Source organism: Bos indicus, chromosome 22 (genome assembly GCF_029378745.1).
Source record: "Bos indicus isolate NIAB-ARS_2022 breed Sahiwal x Tharparkar chromosome 22, NIAB-ARS_B.indTharparkar_mat_pri_1.0, whole genome shotgun sequence".
Lineage (NCBI taxonomy): Eukaryota > Metazoa > Chordata > Mammalia > Artiodactyla > Bovidae > Bos > Bos indicus.
This window is the reverse complement of record NC_091781.1, coordinates 59,086,836-59,105,855: the sequence shown is the minus strand read 5'-3', so window position 1 is coordinate 59,105,855 and position 19,020 is coordinate 59,086,836. Positions and strand designations below refer to the sequence as shown.

Below are 19,020 nucleotides of genomic sequence, written 5' to 3'. Positions count from 1 at the left end.
GTGCAGAAGCAGCAGTCACTCAATAAATATGCGCTGATTTATTTGTAGGGCTAAGATGATGGTTCCAAAGGGGAGAAACTCAGATGGCGCAAGCACTTTCTTTATTTGCAATGCCCCTTCCCTGGCAGGCAAGACAGCAAGTTCTAGGATGCGCTAAAATCATGCCCTGTTTAAAGAGTCACTGTCAGCAGAGGGGTTTGGGGCAGGGGGTCAATTTAAGAAGACAAAAAACACAACAAAAAACCCTCAGTGATTCCTAATTGCTTTTCAATACACAGGCTTGGAAAGGAGCTTCCACTGGGTTCAGGAGGAAGGCGCGACTCCTGCATAGTGTTCGGGGAAAGGGGAGGACGTGGTCCGATGCAAGCCGGCCTCTTAGCCCACAGACGCCAAGACGATGTCCACCGGCAGCTCCTCTGAACTTCTGGCTGTCACCTGCATAGTGACTGTGTCCAAAAGCAGCAGCCGGGAGCGCACCAGGATGTCATGGCCTCCCCGGAACACGCCTGCAAGGGAAGAGAGAAGGCAGGCGCGTAAGACCGAAGGGGGCTGCAGGGCTGGGCTGAGGGCAGCGTGCCACAGCTGGCAGAGGCGGCTCTGGGGTGAGACGGGAGCTCTCACACCCAGTGTGAAGCGCTGGGCACGTCACTGCACCTCTCTGAGCTGCAGCATCATCAGTGACCTCGCAGAGATCAGTCTGCCCGTCACGCTGCTGCCAAGCCCAAAACGACTGGACGTGTGTGGTTCTGTGTGACATCACCGAGGCTCTCACACATGCCGACCTCATCGAAGCTCACAGACCGAGGGACAGCCCCACCGTGGCAAAATCGCGGTGCAGGTGTCTGCAAAACCCAGGGGACAGGGCTGCCTCACTGCGGGCTTGGGGGCAGCCAGCTGTGAGCAGGGCACTGGAGCAGAGCCACCTCCTAACCCTGTTTATAAACACTCAGAAAAAAGCACTTCCCTTCGTTCACTGTTTCAGGCGCAGTAAGCACATTGGCTCATTAGCTTTTGGAGAAACAGCGATCAGAAACATTTACATATGAAATGCCTATGTATGGAGTTTGCTCTAAAATAATCTGGGGGTGGAGAACGCGTCTGGGTAGAGATGCTCATTGCTACAGCTGGAGGAGGAGTGCCTGGGGGTTCTGTGTGTGTAAGTTTGAAAATTTCCAGAAGTGCTTAAAAATCCCATTCGTATTAGAAAAGAATAACCAACTCAGTGGAAAAATATACATGATATAAATAAAATCCATACACTGTTTCATATGGCGCTTTGCATTTGAGGAGATGCTGAGCGCCGTTCAGTACACGAGATACACAGAGTGAAGCCACACGAGACACCATTAACACGCCTGCAGAGACCACACAGGTTGGGAACACACTGCTTGGTTGGAAGTGTGGGAGAGAGGCATACGATTCCTATGGAAGGCAACTGGAAATATTTACCGAGATGAAAAATGCACTTTGACCTGGTAAAGCCTTGAGAAACTTACCCTACAAGTACCCAGAGTGCACACATCCAAAATAAAGTGCCTAAGTAGACACGTATGTACGGGATCATTCCCTACAGCACAGTCTGTAACAGCAGAACACTAGAACAATCTCGGTGTTCAGCAGTACATGTACTGCTTCTGTGAAACAGTCAGCTACAAGAAACAGTGGAGCTCAGTCTGGGAAGACGTCTGGGATGATGGGAAGTTCTGGAGGTGGATGATGGTGATAGATGCAAAACAGCGGGAATGTGCTTAATGCCGCTGAAGTGATGTAAAAATCATTACACTGGTAAATTTCATGTTATTAAAAAAAGAAAAAGAGGACGCTCCCCAAGATGCACTGTGAAGTGAACACCCAGGCGCAGAGCAGCGTGTCCGCCACCTGCATATGGCTGTCTGCCTCTGCACAGGGCAACGTGCACTCTCGCTCTCACACCCTTAGGATCACAGGGAGGTGCCTGGCATGCTGTGCCGTAGCTCGCTGGCTGCCCGTGGGCAGGGACACTGACGGGCAGCAGGGGCTGGGGGAAGACGGCTCTAGCTGGCCTTCTTATACCTGGTGACGTTCAGCGCCGCGAGCTCTGGACCCCTGGGTTCCCCAGTGGCACCCAGGCCCTTCCCACGACAAATGCCACTTACCGGCCAGGAGCAGCGTGTGCGTGTTCTTGTTGTCCGGCACTTTGTCAGACCGCTCACAAGGGTGCATTCCTAAGAACTTGACGATATTGCCCACAGCCTCTGCAGGGAGAGGTTCTAGAGTTAACCCACTTACCTCATCTCCACTTTGCACCGTCACCACTCCCCCAGCCCCAAATCCCACTGTGCACAGCTTTTAATGAAGCCGCATCTGAACTTTCCCTTGTGGCTCAGCTGGTAAAGAATCCACCTGCAGTGTGGGAGACCTGGGTTCGATCCCTGGGTTGGGAAGATCCCCTGGAGAAGGGAAAGGCTACCCACTCCAGTATTCTGGTCTGGAGAATTCTGTGGACTGTATTGTTCATGGGGTCGCAAAGCGTCAGACACGACTGAGCGACTTTTTCATTATTTTATGTATCTGAACTATGTGCTCCACACTTGGTCCTGGATCTTCGGGGGATGGGCGCGGGGATGGGGGGAGGAGGAACATTTCAACAGTGGCCCAGGGTCTTGAAAGGCAGGCAAACCAGAACCGGCACCCCCAGCATTTACCCTCGAGTGTCTTGATGGTGGACAAGGTGAACGTCTCCTCCTTCTGGAACTCATCCCCCACCTCGTCCCAGGCTGCCTCGAAGTTCAGCTTCATGACCTTCTGGATGTGATCCGCTATCGTGACTTCCAGATCCTCCAGCTGTGGGACAACAGAGGGGTCCTGAGGCACACAGCTCCAGGGAGAGACAGCTGAGAGCCTCCGCTCTGCTCTGCCCACCCGCCCCTCCCACCATGCAGGCTCTGAGTGCCGCGCTCCGGGGCTGGGCCCTACCGGACCAGCGGCCTGTCCTCAGCTGCTCACGGCCGGGTGGTGGCCCCTCAGCGGGACGCGCCCTCGGACACTGAACTCCTGGAGGCTCCAGTCCTTTATGTAAAGCGGTGCCGTATTTGCGTTTAAGCTACACACGTTTTCCTTATACTCTGCGTCACCTCTCGATTATTTATAATAACTGATATGATGTAAATGTTATGGAAACAGCTGCAAATATAGTGCAAACGCTATGTAAATTGTTGCCTCAAGTTTTGCTTTTGTGGATTTTCTGGAACCCACTCTATTTTCCATCTGTTGGTTGGATCCATGGAGGCAGAACCCACAGATGTGGAGGGCCCACCATCCTCCTCTTGGGGTGTCGGCTATGAGAGCGCACCCTCCGAAGCCGCCAGTGCCTGACTGGATGGGGCGGGGGGCGAGGAGTGCTCAGAGGCCGCCCCCCGTGAGTCAGCCGGGCCTGCTCTGGACGCGCACCCTGGACCAACTGTGAGGAAAGGCTCCCGCTCATTTGCCAGCAGCTCTCCGCTGAGCCCCTGCTCCCGCGCACGGGGAAGGCGTTCACAGGTAGGACGCAGCCCCTATGGCAGAAGCCGGGCCTCATACCCAGCCCTCCTGGCCTTGGCTTAGCTCGCTGCTGGCTCAGGCCTGGACCCAGGAGGACACAAGTGCCCATCAGGTGTGCTCCAGCGACTGCCCCTCTGGCCACGAGGGCTCTGGCAGCCTCCATCCCAGGCTGCCTTTCAGGGTCTGCACTCAGATGGCATGGAGCCACAGCGCCCTGGGCAAATCGAGAATGAGCCTATCCTCGGCTCCATGCTAGCCCCGTGAGCTGGAGCCGGAAGGAGCATCTCGCTGCACCAGAAGGTCGCCAGCAGATACAAACTGGACTGAGGGCATCCGCTTCTCCAGAAAGCAACTGACACCATGAACCAAAAAGCCTGAAAATCGTCCTGAGTCTTTGACCCAATTATCCTACTCATAGAAAAAAATTGTTAAAAAAAATTTTTTTTTAATTATTCTACTTCTAGTCACAAGGAGACAGGCCTGAAACACAGGCCTGAATGGTATGAATTTATACTGAGGGGTGTTTAATGTGGCACTTAAAACCGTGAGACTCTGGGATCACACATGCCCAATGTTAACGAATACAAAGTCACGTGAATTAGGATATATCAATAGAAGGGAGTATTTTAAAGTCATTAAGACTTGTGTTTATGAAGTGTTTGTACTGACGGGAAATTACACCCTGGTTCTAAGTGAACCCAACGAGGTCTGTAATGTATGTAATGACCTCAAAGATACAACTTCCCTCCCCCAGCCACTCCCAAGACTACGGTTAACGCTTCCCTGTCTGTGTGTACTTGTTTTTGTATTTCCCAGGTTTTCTTGTGACACTTGAACACATATTTTTTAAGTTAAAAACAAGAGCTCTTTTGCGACATCTAAACCGAAGCCAGCGCGCACGCGTGCAGACGCCGTGAGCGGGCCCCGCGGCGCTTACCACATACTCGTCCTCGTAACCCTCGTCGTCCGCCTCCCCGGTCGTGGGGTCACAGTCCTTGACGGTGAACTTCATCACGCAGCTGAACGTGCAGGCCACTGCAGGAGGGAAGGCGCGCCGTCAGGGGCCTCTGTGGGCGGGCGGCCACAGCCTGCCCTCCAGGCCTCGGCTGCACCAGCGGCCCGTGCCAGCCTGGCGTGGGGAGGCAGGAGCACCCGGTCGCAGCCTGAGGAGCTGCCCTCACGAGGAAAGAGGAGCCAGGGGGGCAGAGACACTTCAGGCTGGCCACGTCCACGTGCCACCCAGGCCTGGGAAAGCCCCTGCCTCTCTGGGAGGAGTGGACTTGGACGGTCATGCCCAAGTCTCCTTCACGGCTCCTTCACGGCCAAGACAGAGTCCTGCCTGAGGACCTGGGCTCAGCCTCTCAGCCTGGTGAATTCAGGCAAGCTGTTTACCCCATCTCGGTCACCCTCTAAGACAGAGAGCAGTGCTGCCCCGAAGGGTGTGTGAGGAGGAAATGAGCTGCTGTGTGCAAAGCCCCAGGGCGGGCTGGCCTTCCTCTCTGGACCGACCTCGAGGAGCTGAAGCTCTGACCGGAGACGAACAGCTGGCGCACAGGCCGCCCTCCCCACCCTGACCCAGGGGCTCCCAGGAGGCCGGGGGGCTCACCCGCCGTGGGGTCTTCCTTGGGCAGGGCCACCAGCGTGTAGCAGGTTCCGGGCTGGTTGTAGGGCAGGCTCCGGGCGGGCACGTAACACAGCACCTCGTAGGCCTCCGTGGGCTCCATCTGCACCGTGACGTTCTCCAGGGTCTGGTCGTTGAGCGTGTTCGTGCAGTCAAACTGGACCCGGGAGCAGAGGGGCTGAGATGCTGAGCCGGGGGGTGCGGGCCCCCCTGAGCTGCAGAGGAGGCCTCTCACCCCAGGGCCACCCTGAGTCCTGACCCAGACTCCCTGCCCAGATCCCCTGTCTCCATGTGGGCACGCGGGAGCCACACAGGCCCTGAGTCAGGGACTCTACACACAGCAGTTGGAGGCAGACCCGGCATCGCACCGGGCTCCAGCCACTCGGCGTGGGGGCGCCAGGACGCCACGGGAGGCCCTCCCCGCTCACCTGGAAGACCATGTGGTCAGTGAAGGTGTGCTTTGTGCAGCGGATGACGTACTCCGTCTCCGACTCAGTGAGGGCCACGGGCTCAGGCGAGGACTTGAAGAGGGGCCCCAGCCCCTGGAACTCGGGCACAGCCGCCAGCTGCTCTGAAACCCACAGGCCGCGCATTCACCCAGTGGCTCAGCGGGGTCTCTGGTCAGTCTTCAGGCCGCGGGCCCTTCACTCCCGGTTCCCTGACACACCCAAGTACGCCCTCCCCGCTGTCCCACACAGGACGCCAGACCAACCGATGGACGTCAGGCCCATGGCCTGGCCTCATCCCATCCAGAAACTCCCTCAAGCTTAGAAGCTCAGCAAAGGTGCTCAGAAGAGGGAGACGGGGAAAGACAAAGAGGAAGCGAACTCTGCTGGCCACGGAACCAGGCAGGAGGATGGACTGCTCTCTCCGACATGTGGCTGTTGGGACAAGTGGCCCCAAAGGAGAGTGGGCAGATTCTGAGTGTTACAGAACGCCCAGCTCAGAGTGGCCAGCAGGCGTCTGGTGCAGGCCAGTTTCTGGCCCTGGGGCGCCTGGGAGAACTGGGCAGCTGGCCCTGCTCCCCGAGCTGTGCTCAGGAATCATCGCGCCGGAAGCACCTGGGGGTGCGGGCATGGCGACAGTGCAGACCCTCAGGCCTCTCCAGACCTGCCCGTCAGAGACTCCCCCATCCCGCATCTCGAACAAGCTTTCCCTCATGACTCTGACGCACACGGATGTCTGAGGACCACTAGTCAAGACCCATCACTCGTCTTCCCGGTTACGCTGACCTCCACGTGGAAAAGAACTCTACCCGAGGCAGTGTGATCCTTTGCCTTAGACTTAGTAGGGTTTCGGGGACAGAGGGAGAAGGCAGGCAGGATCATTCTTCTGCTCTTTCCCCCCGTAAAGAGGCTGAACTCAGACCTCAGGACAAGGGGTGGAGTGGCGTTGAGTGAAACCACTAAGTTCATGCTGATCTCTGCCGGCAGCAAGAGGGAAGGGACACACAGGGAAAGCCTGCGGGGAGAGCGACGCCAGCCAGCTCAGGGTCCCGGTTCAGCCACATCTGAGACAGCGCGTTGGTGGAAGACAGGTTCGGGAGTGGAAAGGAAAAAGTGGACTTAAGACGAATCCCACTATAAGGAAGGCAGGCACCAGTGCAGGGACGGGCAGGAGCCGTGGACGGCGCGCAGAACGACAGAAGGGGAGATGAGTCAGGGAGTCGGCTGACGTCACCCAGGACGGGAGGCTGCTGCCAGGCCTCGAAGGCAGGAATCTAGTGGACAACGTGGTCTGCCAACCAGACACACAGCCTCTCCCCTGAGAAACGTATGAGTAGAGGGACAGACGGAATCCTCACCAAACCCTGCCAGACAAGGTGGGCGGAGCACATTTGGAGCCCGAGTCACAGGACTGTGTCGTGCCCTCAACTCCGCTGAGCGGCGCCAGACGTCCCAAACCGACTGGGCCCAGGGCCTGTAGCACTCAGAACAAGGCCCAGGCGGCTCTGAGCCAGCTGGAGCTGGACTGTAATTCTTGCCGCCCTCCCCTTGGTGCTGTGCAAACTGCGGCAAATCACCGTGTCTCTCTGAGCATCCAAATCCTCAGAAACCAAATGGATGCAACAACCTCCACCTGAGGGTCAAGCAGGCTGTCCAAACACTCTCAGAGCCAGCATGCAGGGGAGACCCGATCTCGGTTCCGGGGGGAAGAGCCGCCGCCCCAGCCGTGGCCTGTGAGCCCTGCGAGCCCCCTCACTCACCCTGGAAGATCTCCTGCCGGGTGGCGGCCACCTTCTCGGGCTGCTTGGCGGCGGTGACCGGGGTGCTTTCTGCAGGAACAAGCACACATGGTGAGCCACAGCTCAGAGACGGCCCGGGCGCGTCGACCGCAGCACAGTCGCTCTCAAGTGTGCTCTCCGCCTCCTCGTGTGGAGTGTGGACACGGGCGGCCGCGTGAGTGTCTGTGTGCAGGTGGCCTCCTCTCCCGGGGCAGAGGCGGGTGGGGAACTCCCTGCGCCCAGCATGGCCCCGTCCACCCTGGGCAGCTGCGGGGGCCTTGCGGGCCAGGCAGAGCCTCCAGAGGGGGCCTGGGCCCGAGGGCCTCTGGAAGACACAGGCATGGCTCACCTGTCCTCTGCTCCGCCAGGGGCGCGGTGGCCAGGGGCACGGACTTGAGGTCGAAGGGCTTCTCCGACGGCTCCAGAGTGTACTGCTGCAGCGCCCGCTCCAGACCCGGGATGGACACGGCCAGACCTGGAGGCGGGAGCGAGACGGGGCCGGGGGTCAAGGCTGCAGGACCCCGAGGAAACCAGCGAGGCGCCGAGCCCCCGCTTCTCAGGACACCCTCCTCGGCAGGACTGCTACAAAGAGCGAATGGACACGGGACAGGGGCTTGGGCACGGGGGGGCGCTCGGCTCAAGGAGGTTCATATGACTGGCGAGCGGTTCTGCTCTCTGGGCTATTCCCACCCTTGGGGCCCCAGGCCTCCTGAGATGACAGTGATGCCCTGCAGTTGCCAGGGGAGTCCAGCGGAGGGCATGCCGCCCGGGAAGGCAGCAGCTCGGGGAGGGGGCTAGGGGAGTGGTCCGGCGGGGAGGACTCACCATTCAGGATGTAGCCTGCATTGAGCGCCTTCTGCTTCTGCTCCAGCACGTTGAGGTAGAAGGTGGCCCGGTCCCTGACCTCGTTGTCGTCATCCATCACACACCTGTGGCCAGAACACAGGGAGCTCCTGACGGGGGCCCGTAGGGGGCCGGGGGCACTACAGGGCCCCAGCAGGGGGCAGGCAGAGGCGGCAGGGTGCTTCCACCCCAATCACCAGATGCAGTGCCCGGGTATCAGAGGCACAGGGGGGCTGGTATTCACTCTCCCGGGACCCTCTCCCAGAGCCCACCCAGGGAGGGAGCCATGCGCCTGTATCCGGCAGCACTCGTCAAAAAGGACTTGAACATGGCTCCGCAATTCCACTCCTGGGTGCACACCCCAGAGAACTGAAAGCAAGTCACATAAAGACTTGTGCACAAATGTTCACAGCAGCGCGAGTCATGCCAGCCGTGAACCGGAAATGGCCCAAATGCCTCCCGACTGATGACCAGCTAAACAAACGAGGGCTCTTCACGCCATGCAAGAGTGGCATGAAGTGCTGGCACGTGTGACAACACGAGTGAGCCCTGGAAACCCCGTGAAGGAGCCAGGCTCGCGAGAGGCAACACGCTGAAGGCCTGCAGCTGCACGGCAAGTCGGGACAGGCAAATCCTGAGCCGGAAGGCGAGCGAGGGGCGGGCAGGGCTGGGGCAGGGCTTGACTACTCGCTGGTACATAGTTTCTCTGGGGCGGTAGAAGTGTTTTTGAGAACTCCCAGGTGGTCGAGTGGCTGGGACTCTGCGTTTCCACTGCAGAGGGCCCAGGTTCGATCCCTGGTCAGGGAACTAAGATTCCAGAAGCCGTACAGCGCGGTCAAGAGAAAAGTTCTCAACTTAGATGGCGGTAATGGTTAAACAACTCGGAATGTAACAAACCCACTGTATTATGCATTTAAGATGGGGACACTGTGTGGATTGCAAGTTATATCTCAATAAAGCTGTTTTTTAAAACAGAAAACACCTCGAGTTAACACCTAGGGGAGGGGCTTCTGCACAGCACCATGTTTCACGGTTTTCTGTTCCCACTGTTTTCTACCGTCAATAGTCGTGCATCTTGTCTCCCCCTTTCCAACTACAGAGACGGGGAGCAGCCGCCAGCCAAGGGGACGCCACACGCACCTCTTCAGCAGCACCAGGATACTGGGCAGCATCTCTTCGTTCTGCGCCCCAAACTTGGCCAGAGCACTCACAGCGCCTGCGTGCACGAGGCAAACTCGGCTCAGGCCAGGGCTCAGAGCGGGCCGGCCGGAGCTGAGTGGCCCCGAGCCGCAGGCCCAACCCGACATCCCCCGACAAGCAGCCTCCAGGCCTGGCTTCTCCCAGGGAGGCGGCCCTGTCCTCGGGCCCAGCAGCCCTTCTCAGCTCTGACCACCAAGGGGCCACGAGGGCTGCCCTCAATCTCTGTATCCTAACGGCCTCAGGGGCAGCGAAGCCTCACCTGACCGCAAATGAGAGAGAGAATGAGCTACAACTGAGAAGCAAGAACTGCTTGGGGACCGTCCGTTCAGAGCAGGCGTGAGAGGGAAACAGCAGTAAGTCTAAGTAAAAGGAAGGATCGGATGGCTGTGCACAGAAGTACACACTCATTGAACAGAGTATGCTATGTGAATTATATCTCAAGAAAGCTACCATTAAAAAGAAAAACCTAAATACCAAGAAGAAAGAAAGGAGAAAGGTGAAAAAGGAGAAAGGTAAACGACCACACACAGTGAATCAGAGCAGCAGCTGAGGTGAGCCCGAGGTCGGCACGTTCGCCGGGTGCCGCCCGCGCCCCTGGGCCGCCCTCAGGCCTGCAGGCCCAGTGCCGGTGCCCGGGCGCAGCCTGCTCCGACGCACCTGCGCGGACCTCGGCGTGCTCCAGCACCACGCGGTTGTAGATGAAGCGGATGTACTTGGAAGGGTTGCTGGTCCTGGGCCCCTCCTGGCCCAGCAGGTGCAGGATGCGCGTGGCCAGCACGGTGAACTCGCAGTCCTCGATGAACTCGCACAGGTGGGACAGCCCCGTCTCCTTGCTCTCCGCGTTCTCCTCGATGATGCTGATGATGCAGTCCACGATGGCCCGCTTGTACTCGAAGCCGCCCTGTGGGCCAGGCGACAGGAGGCTGAGCACCAGGGGCTCTGCGGAGCCCAGCTGCAGCCTGGCACAGCGGCCCAGCCAGAGCCCGCAGGCCAGGGCCTGGCTCCCCCGCCGCTACCTCCCTTTTGTGTAAAAACTAAAGGCTCAGGCTGAATGCTCGCCAGGGCCATTCCGGACTAACCGCAGATGCTTTAATAGAAACCTCTGGGACTTGATTTTCTTCCCACCTTTGAGATAAAGGAAGAATGGGTGGTGTAGAAGCTGGAGGAGTAGAGAGTAGGGGGTTATCGTTAAATGGGAACAGAGTTCAGTTTTGCAGGATGAGAAAGTTCTGGAAATTAACTGCACTCCTGTGTGAAGGTATTTAACAATACTGAACGATATACATTTACAGTTAAGGTGATAAATTCTAGTCTGAAAGTCGCTCTGTCTTTGCGACCCCATGGACTATACAGTCCATGGAATTCTCCAGGCCAGAATACTGGAGTGGGCAGCCTTTCCCTTCTCCAGTGGATCTTCCCAATCCAGGAATCGAACCAGGGTCTCCTGCATAGCAGGTGGATCTTTACCAGCTGAGTTACATGGGAAGCCCTCGATGAATTCTATGTCGTGTGTATTTTATGACAGCGGTCTTCAACCTTTCCGGCACCAAGGACCGATTCTTGTGGGAAAATTTTTTCTATGAAAAATTGCAATGGCTAGAATATTTCTATACCAGATGACACGAGACAGACCGTTAGCCATCTTCTGCTTAAGCATCGCCTCAGGGCACCTGCTGAGTCTGTATGGCCAGGGTGGCACTTCGTCAGTTACGAATGTAACCACAGCGACTGGGGCGTGCCTGCACTGCCTGCGCACGGGAGCCAAAAGGGCTGCGGGCACCAGAAGCCAGCCAGCTGACAGGTGGACCCAGGCCCGCCTGCCGGAGCCAGCAGCCAGGCCACCCGCTCTTACCTCTTCCCGCAGCATGGAGAACAGGAAGTTCATGAGCACGGCGTGCTTGCGGGGATACTTCTGACACAGCGCGCTGATGGCCTGCACCACCACGACCTGTGCCAGAGACCGGCGTGAGCGCAGCCCAGCCCGCGGGCAGTGCTGCAGTCCCCGGGGCCAGGGGAGCCCCTCCTCAGGCGGGGAGCCCCTCCTCAGACGGGGAGCCCCTCCTCAGGCGGGGAGCCCCTCCTCAGGCGGAGAGCCCTCCTCAGGCGGGGAGCCCCTCCTCAGGCGGGGAGCCCCTCCTCAGGTGAGAGTCCCTCCTCAGGCGGGGAGCCCCTCCTCAGGCGGAGAGCCCCTCCTCAGGCGGGGAGCCCCTCCTCAGGCGGGGCCGGGCGGAGGGGACCTCCGAGCCCCCGGGCAGGGCTGCGAGCACTGCGGTTCAAGGCCCCGATCCACACTGTGGGTCCCCCCCGTCTGCTTGTCTACTCAGAGCTCAGGGCAAGTGCACACGCGCCCGCTGGCCCTTCCCAGGTCCTCCCGGGCGGCTCCCCCGGGAACTGCTGCCCTGGGGGTTTCCTCGCTGCAGCAGCGTGTGGAACGACCCCGTCCACACTGGAGTCAGCTCCCATGGTCCCGTCCCAGAAAGCGAGCTCCGAGGGCAGGCCGGCGTGCGCACTGCTCTGCTCCCCTCTCCGGCTCTGCCCAGCACAGGACACAGCGCTCACGGGAGACAACGAAGGGCTGGACGGGCCGGTCTGGAAGACCCCAGGCTCGCCGACAAAGGCCGGGAGCAGCACCTCGCACAGCGCCACAGCGAGGCCCCGCGGCAGCCCCCGGCCCACCCCGCCCCGGGCGCAGACTGTGGACCTTGAACTCGTCCGAGATCTCGGACATGAAGGAGGAGATCTGCTTCATGAGGCGGTCGATGCTGCCCTCGCTGCCCGTCTTGAGCAGGGTGGTGATGGCCAGCGTGGCGATGCTGCGGTTCGCGTCCGTCACCAGGTTCTCCAAGTCCAGGTTACAGGCCGTCACCGCGGACGGGTGCTTCATGGCCACCTGTCCGGGAGCAAAGCGATGAGGACACAGACAGGCCACAGAAGGCCTTCTGCCGTTCTGCAGGCCTTCAGGTGGGCTCACGCCAGCACCTGGGGGACAGAGACCAGCCAGGGCTGCACCTCCTGCCGTGAGGGACCAGGAGACAGGTCTCCTGGGCCCAGGCCCCCTCCCCCAGCCCTGTCGGAAGATCAGCCCCTCTGTCCACTGCGAACTCACCTTGTTGAGGGTGCGGACGGCGGCGTAACGGAGGGCGGCCTTGGGGGAGCTGCAGAAGAGCTGGAGCACTGTGGGGGACAGACGCCGGTGAAGGGCTGACCCCTGCGCGGCAGCTAGGAAACCCAGGGCCCCCGGGAGGGGCAGGGACAGGGCACGGGGCAGTTCGGGACCAGGGCTCAGAGACTGTTCGGACCCAAATCCCCCACTCAGCTCTTCCCCAACTGGCACGGCCACCCCAGTCGAGGAGAGCACACCTGCCCACCCTCAGGCAGGGCCTCGCCCCTGGGAATCCCAGCTGCACACGGCGGGCAGGGGGCGCTTGGGCACCTGAGATGGCAGGGGGCGGGGCCTGGGCACCTGAGACAGCTGGGGCCAGCTCCTTGGCGCTGCACCCAGGCAGGTTGACAATGGCCGAGGCGGCCTCGTACACCACCATCTCGTGCTTATTGCGCAGGCAGCTCTCGATGAAGTCGAACAGCGGGCTGTCACGGCTGCAACGACAGGCGGCAGGAGGACGCTGGGGGGCCGCCTGGGGGTCGGCGAGGGCTCTGGGGGCGAGCGGCAGGGCGTGGTGCCTCTACCTGCCGTCCTCGTCCTCCAGCTGCCGGCTGGCCACGCGGATCATCATGCAGTAGGCGAAGGGGGACTTGAGGCCGTGCCGCGTGAACTTGCTGATCATCTTGCTGACGGCCAGGCGGTCGTTCTTCCGCACGTGGTACAGGAGCCCCAGTGCGTGGTACTGGGGGTGTTGCAGAGCAGGGAGAGTGAGGCCTGAGGCCACGCTGCCCGCTCCTCACCTCTGGAGTGGGCATGGAGCCCAGGTGTGGGCCACGCCCACCAAGCCACCTGGGACTCTGCAGGCCTCTGTCCCCCAACCCCGCCAGGCACCATACAGATAGAGGTACTAGAGACCAGGTGTCTCCGACCAGAAAGAGGAAGTGGGAGCCGGCCTGGGCTGAGGACATGTGTCGTCAGGGGCCTTGCAGACGGGCGCCCTCACAGCAGGCCCTCGGCCCCCGGGCCCTGCCCCAGGACGCGTGGCTGCTGCTGAAAAGCCAGCAGGGGGAGGGGAGGCACAAAGACTATCCCCTCTGCCCTCCGGAGTCCTTACTAGGGCTGCGCTCAGGGCCTTCTATGTGGGAAGAAGCCTCTGTGATCCTGGAGGATTTGAGGGGCCAGAGTGGGCCCTAGAAACGAGACCCAGCACTAAGACATGGGGAGAGGGAACAGATGCCCACACGAGGGCCTGCAGGTCTGGGCAGGAGGGCAGAAGCTCCCACTGAACCCTCACCAGGCACCAGGCAGATGGCATTGCACACCCAAAACAATACTCGCTGGTTATTAAACCACACGCATATTTAAGCATGAACCATCAAGTCTGTAACCCAACTCCCCCTGCAAGAGATGCCCTAGATTCTTTTTCTCAAACCCCCAAGTCTCCCCACCACGAGAAAAGGATTGAAGCCTGCTCCGGCCAGGGGCCACCAGGACCTCCGTGGTGAAAGTCCATCCTGCTGGCCAGCGCCTGAGTATTTTCAGCATCCCTGCCCCATTCATGGCTTACCTGGACCATGATGTTGTCACTGGACGCAGCCTCCTGGGCCTCATTCACCCAGCGCTTGACCACGTCGAAGCTGCACTTGAGCAGGTGCTGTGGGGCACAGGGCACGCTGAGCGGGGCGGGCAGGATGCCCTGCTGTCAGGGTCCTCCGAGAGGGCGCAGACTCAGCACGGCTCCCACCCTCACTCCCCCTGCCCTGGCAGACTTCCTGCCAGGCTCAAATCCCCAAAACCTGTCACCCCAGGGCATGGGTCAAGGCCGCCAACTGGGCCCTCAATCCACCCAGAGTCCCATGGGCACTTTTCACCGAGCAGGGGGTGGGACTCTCACAACTGGGGCCACACAGCTTTGGTTTTCCTTGGGAAAGCGATCCTTGATGTTTCCTCAGTCTCCCGAGCAGCCCCAGCCCTGGCCCCATCTCCAGCCCCGGCCGAGGCTACACACCAGCGAAGACACGAGAGCGGAGCTGGAGACGCTGGGCACCTTGTCCACGATGGCCTGCTTCATGTAGCGCTCGATGGCCTGCAGCATGGTGCTCTGCGGGGCGCAGGCGACAAGGTGTGGGGCAGTGAGGCCCGGAGTGGGGGAGCGGGCATGCGCCCCGGGGCCCCGCGCCGCTCCCCGAGCGGGGCACTCACGTCGGTTATCTGGCAGAGGGCGCGCACGGCCGGGCCCCGGTAGCTGTCCTCCTTGCCGGTCATGTCCTTGGTCAGGCTGCAGGGACATGGCGTGGGCCTCACATGGGGGCCGGGCTTGCTCCCACGCCCCACCCACCCCAGCCAGGTCAGCAGGCTGGTCTCCATTATTAACGGGTGTCCACTCTGGGCTCTTAACCCTTCATCAAGGGGTCTCCATGAAACTCCACACTGCCCGGGTCACTGCCCTGCTCCGACGGCAATCTACCCTTGTGGGGTTTCCTGCTGCTGTCCCCATTAAGTGGTCGCAGAAAAGTCCCCGGACTACCCACAGGTCCTGGCAGCTGCACTCCACCCGCCCCACCTTTGTCCTGCTCTGCCTGCCTTGCCCTGCAGGACTCCACTCCCCCAGTTCCAGGAGGCCTTTCCTGACCCAGATTCAAGCTGGTGGTCCTCCTGGCCTGCTCTCACAGCCATCACCCCCCTAATGCCGGTCTGTGGGGTTACCTCCCTGGAAGTTCTGGGGCTGCGGAAGCCATGTCTGCCACGTTCTCTAAGTGAACCTACATGTGTGTGTGTAGCATACCCGCCAAACGGCGTGACCCCTGAGCCGAATGCTTCCTGAGCACAGCAGTCCTTCATGGGAAAATCTGCCTGTGGGCTTTGTGCACCCCACCACCCCCCGTCCCTGTCGCTTCTTTCCAGGCTCTCCTGGGAAGAGCTGGAGTTGCCATGGAAGCTCCGGGCTGCCTCAGCAGGCCAAGAGAAAGCAGGGAAGGGACAGTTTGTGCCTAAGTCCAGGCCAGAGAATTCAAGTGGAACCGCCCACCCTGGAGGCGCCATGGCTGGGCAGAGTAACTGAAGGAGAGGGCAAGAGGAGAGGAAAGGAGGCAACGGCACTGGCAACACGTGGCCGAGGACTGAGCGGCGGGAGCTCGGAGGAGAGGGGAGAAGACGTGGGGGCGGCCATCAGGGACCCGGGACTCGCCTGCTGGTCACGATGATGACATCCTCTGCGATGCACGACATCTCCTTGATGGTCAAGTAGCACATCCGACGGAGGGTGGGCTGGGCATGAGAGGCGAAAAGACCTGTGACCCCGGCTCAGCCTGACACGGGGGCAGCCGCTGACGGGGGCCCTCCCACCACCCTGAGAGCTGTCCCCCTGGAGGAGGGCAGGGGTGGCGGCACTTACGTCATTGGACTGAAAGAGTTTGGTCATGGCGAAGAAGGCTTCGGTCGCTTCCGTGGTCCCCAGGTGCTCCCCCTGTTTCAGTTCAGAAAGAAGCCTCAGCTTGGGACAGAAAGGCCGGAAGGCTCTTCCAGCTAAGACAGCCCAGGTCGCAGCCTCAGACTCGGCAGAGGCTGCATCAGGGGCAACACCTCAGAGTGAGACCCTCAGGGCACCCAGAGATGGGCCGCTGGCTGCAACCACACAGGGGCTGTGCCCCTGCCCCCAACACAACCCAGGACCGTTTTCCCCACCCGCAGGGCTCACCCTGTTACCTGGTTTATGAGGTAAAGGATCTTGGTGAGGATGTGGGCACATTTCCGAGGATTGATGGGCGTTTCGTTAAACACACGGGCCTGAGAAGAAGCGACCAAGGATATTTACCTTCTGGCTGAGTTTATTTCCCTTCCATGACTGTTCTCAAGCACATCAGAGATCTGAGAAGGCCCAGGGTAAAGAAATACACTTGTTCTACAGTATTTTCACATGGAAGGAGCTTTGTTTTCCTTTTTTTAATTCATCTACTAACAACTCCTGAAATCCTCCCTAGATATTACCTGGAGATGTGCTGACTTGGAGACTAATGAATACTTAGTAAAGGCTTTTTTTTTTTAGGGGGGGGCACACTGCGTGGCCTGCATGCAGGAGCTTAGTTCCGCAAACAGGGCTGGAGCCAGTGTCCCCTGCAGTGCAAGCGCAGAGCCCTACCCACTGGACCTCCAGAGAAACCCTCAAAGCTCATTAATTAACTGGAAGGAGAGACAAAGACGAAGAAAAGGATCAGCATAATGAACTCCCCATCTTTCCACGAACAGATTTCTCCCCTAATGTCCTACAAACCAGCACTCTGAATATGCTAGCGTTTTGATCACACTGACTGAACATTCTCAATGGAAGACCCAGGGGAACTAATGACACTTGCCTCCTGCAGCACCGCACTCTTCTCCAGGTGCTGGAACGGGTTGGAGCCTCCACCTTCCATGAGAGAAGAGACGGGACTGAGCACAGGTTGTGACCCTAAATTTCAAAACTCTCCCAGATGTAGACAATGGAGAAAGACTTCCCGATGGCTCAGAGATTCAAGCTCCAAGTCCTCTGAACAGCAGTCAAAGCCCTACAGGCTGCCAATAGATCCAGCCAGCCTCCTCCAGGGAGCTCCACTCCCCCAGACCACTAACTCGCAGTTGCCCAGCAGCCCTGGTACAGTCCTCGTGTGCCTCTCAGAGTGTCATGCCTTTCATTCATTTATGCAGCTGGTACTTAGCTGAGCCCCTACTGCGTGAGGGACCACCATCTCCAGTGGCTACGGCTTCTGCACATAGCAGAAATCACACTTGTAATTAATGACACGCTTGAGGATCTGACTGACGTCTGTTCCCTCCACTCCGCTGCGACCATTCTTATATTCCTAGCTTGCTCAGTAGTTCTCACCAGCTCTGCTGCAGAGTCAGGGCGCAGTGCAACCTGGCATGCACCGGGCGCTCGATACATTTGCTGGATAAATGAATCGGAGTCAGGGTTCTCAACCACCGATCCGGGCACTACCGACTAGGGCGCCCCAGCACGGGAGCAGCCCCAGGAAATCCCTAGAGGACCACCGGGTCTGGCCCCCTCCCCTAACAAGCGCGGAAGCAGAGGCCCAGAGGCGCAGACCCGCCCAAGGTCATCCAGCGAATCGCGGCCCGAGCTGCCGGGTGAGGGGCAGCGGAGCCCGCTCGGGCTCTCCGGGGCCGGCCGCGGATGGGCGCTGCATCTTCGCTCAAGTCCCCGGGGCCTCGCGTCCAGACGGAGGTCCGGTAGGAGGCCTCCCGGGGAGGCCGCGGAGGGCTTACGCGGGAGTCCGGGCTCCCCCAGGGCCTCGGCCCTCTCACCCGATTCCTCGTCCTTCTTGTCGAATTTCTTCAGCATGGCGATGTCGCTTCGGGAGCCCAGCGGCAGCGTAGGATGGACGCTGCGGCCGGCGGCGGCGGTTCCGCACTGGCTTCTTCCGGCCGGCCACGTCGCCCGGCGCTGTGCGCAGGCGCACTCCGCGCTCGGCGCAGGCGCACATCCGGGCCGCGCCGCCGCAGGAGGCGTTAACCCCGTCGCGGCCGCGGGCGGCCGGACCTCAGCCTCCACGCCCCACGCCCTCCTGTCAGTGCCGTCGTCCCCGCCTCACTGACTCCCGGCGGGAGTCTAAGCGGGCGTTTCGGAGGTGAGGCCGGATGTGGCACGCTGGCCCGCGCAACCGCGCGCTTCCCAGTGCCCCCTGTTCTGGTCAGCCCCCCGGGAGGCGCGCCGTCCTCGCCTCCCGTCAGCCGCTCGCCCGCCGGCCTCCCCGCCCGCTGGCGGCGACCCTGACACCGGCCACACACTCTCACTGCCGCGGTGCCCGTCGCTCACGCCCCGCGCCGGACAGTGTCGGCGTACAGAGGCGCTCTATAAGCGGCTGCGTGGCCGGCCTCCTGCCGCTCGCCTCAGCCCGGCCGCTCCCGGCGCGCGAGCAATGTCGGGGGCGCGGCTCCGCGGCGAGGACCTGGCTGAAGTGACTGAAGGCCGGCGTGGCTGCGGCGGCCCGCTCTTTACACCCGCGGGCACTGGTCGAGCGCCCAGTGCGTGCGCCGCCGGGCGCTGGGGGCGGGCAGGGACGCGAAGGGGAGACAGGCGTCGCCCAGGGCCACCCCCGCGGAGCCGGGAGGACACCCCGAGGCCGAGCTGAGGACGCGCGCTGGCCCGAGGGCGGGAGCGCAGGTGAGTCCGGGCGCCGGCAGGGCCGCGGGGCGCGGGGCCCGGGGGCTGGCTCCGCGGAGGCCGAGCCCGCGGTCGGGGGCCGCAGGGGACCGGGGCCCACGTGGGTCTTGCGCCGTCGGGAAATAAGTCAGGAGTCAGAAAGATGCGCGAAGTCTTTAACCAGTAACTCCACCCCTTGTCCGGAGGAAATCATCCAAAAGAGGAAATTAAGTTGCTCGCTGCGGCACTTTGCCGCAAGAAAATCGGAAACATGGAAACATCCTAAACGTCCAGCCATAAGGGGATGGTTAACGGAATTACGGTGCATCCATTGGATGAAAGATTCCACATCCCTGTATAAAGGGGTATTT

At 60.4% G+C, this 19,020-nt stretch overlaps 1 protein-coding gene across 1 annotated transcript; it reads right to left on the bottom strand.

Annotated features, from left to right (window-relative positions):
- Positions 1-23: 23 nt before the first annotated feature.
- Positions 24-17,967, bottom strand: COPG1 (COPI coat complex subunit gamma 1). Its single transcript, XM_019984797.2, has 24 exons — positions 17,812-17,967; positions 16,863-16,915; positions 16,216-16,296; positions 15,905-15,976; positions 15,698-15,777; positions 14,713-14,788; positions 14,519-14,611; positions 14,078-14,164; positions 13,095-13,252; positions 12,871-13,004; positions 12,514-12,581; positions 12,109-12,297; positions 11,260-11,355; positions 10,065-10,308; positions 9,348-9,423; positions 8,190-8,293; positions 7,714-7,839; positions 7,347-7,415; positions 5,569-5,711; positions 5,126-5,297; positions 4,457-4,554; positions 2,685-2,823; positions 2,136-2,234; positions 24-506 (listed from the first exon to the last, which is right to left on the bottom strand). Exons 1-24 carry the CDS (start codon positions 17,846-17,848, stop codon positions 376-378), a joined length of 2,625 nt encoding a protein of 874 aa, XP_019840356.1. The 5' UTR covers positions 17,849-17,967; the 3' UTR covers positions 24-375.
- Positions 17,968-19,020: the final 1,053 nt, after the last annotated feature.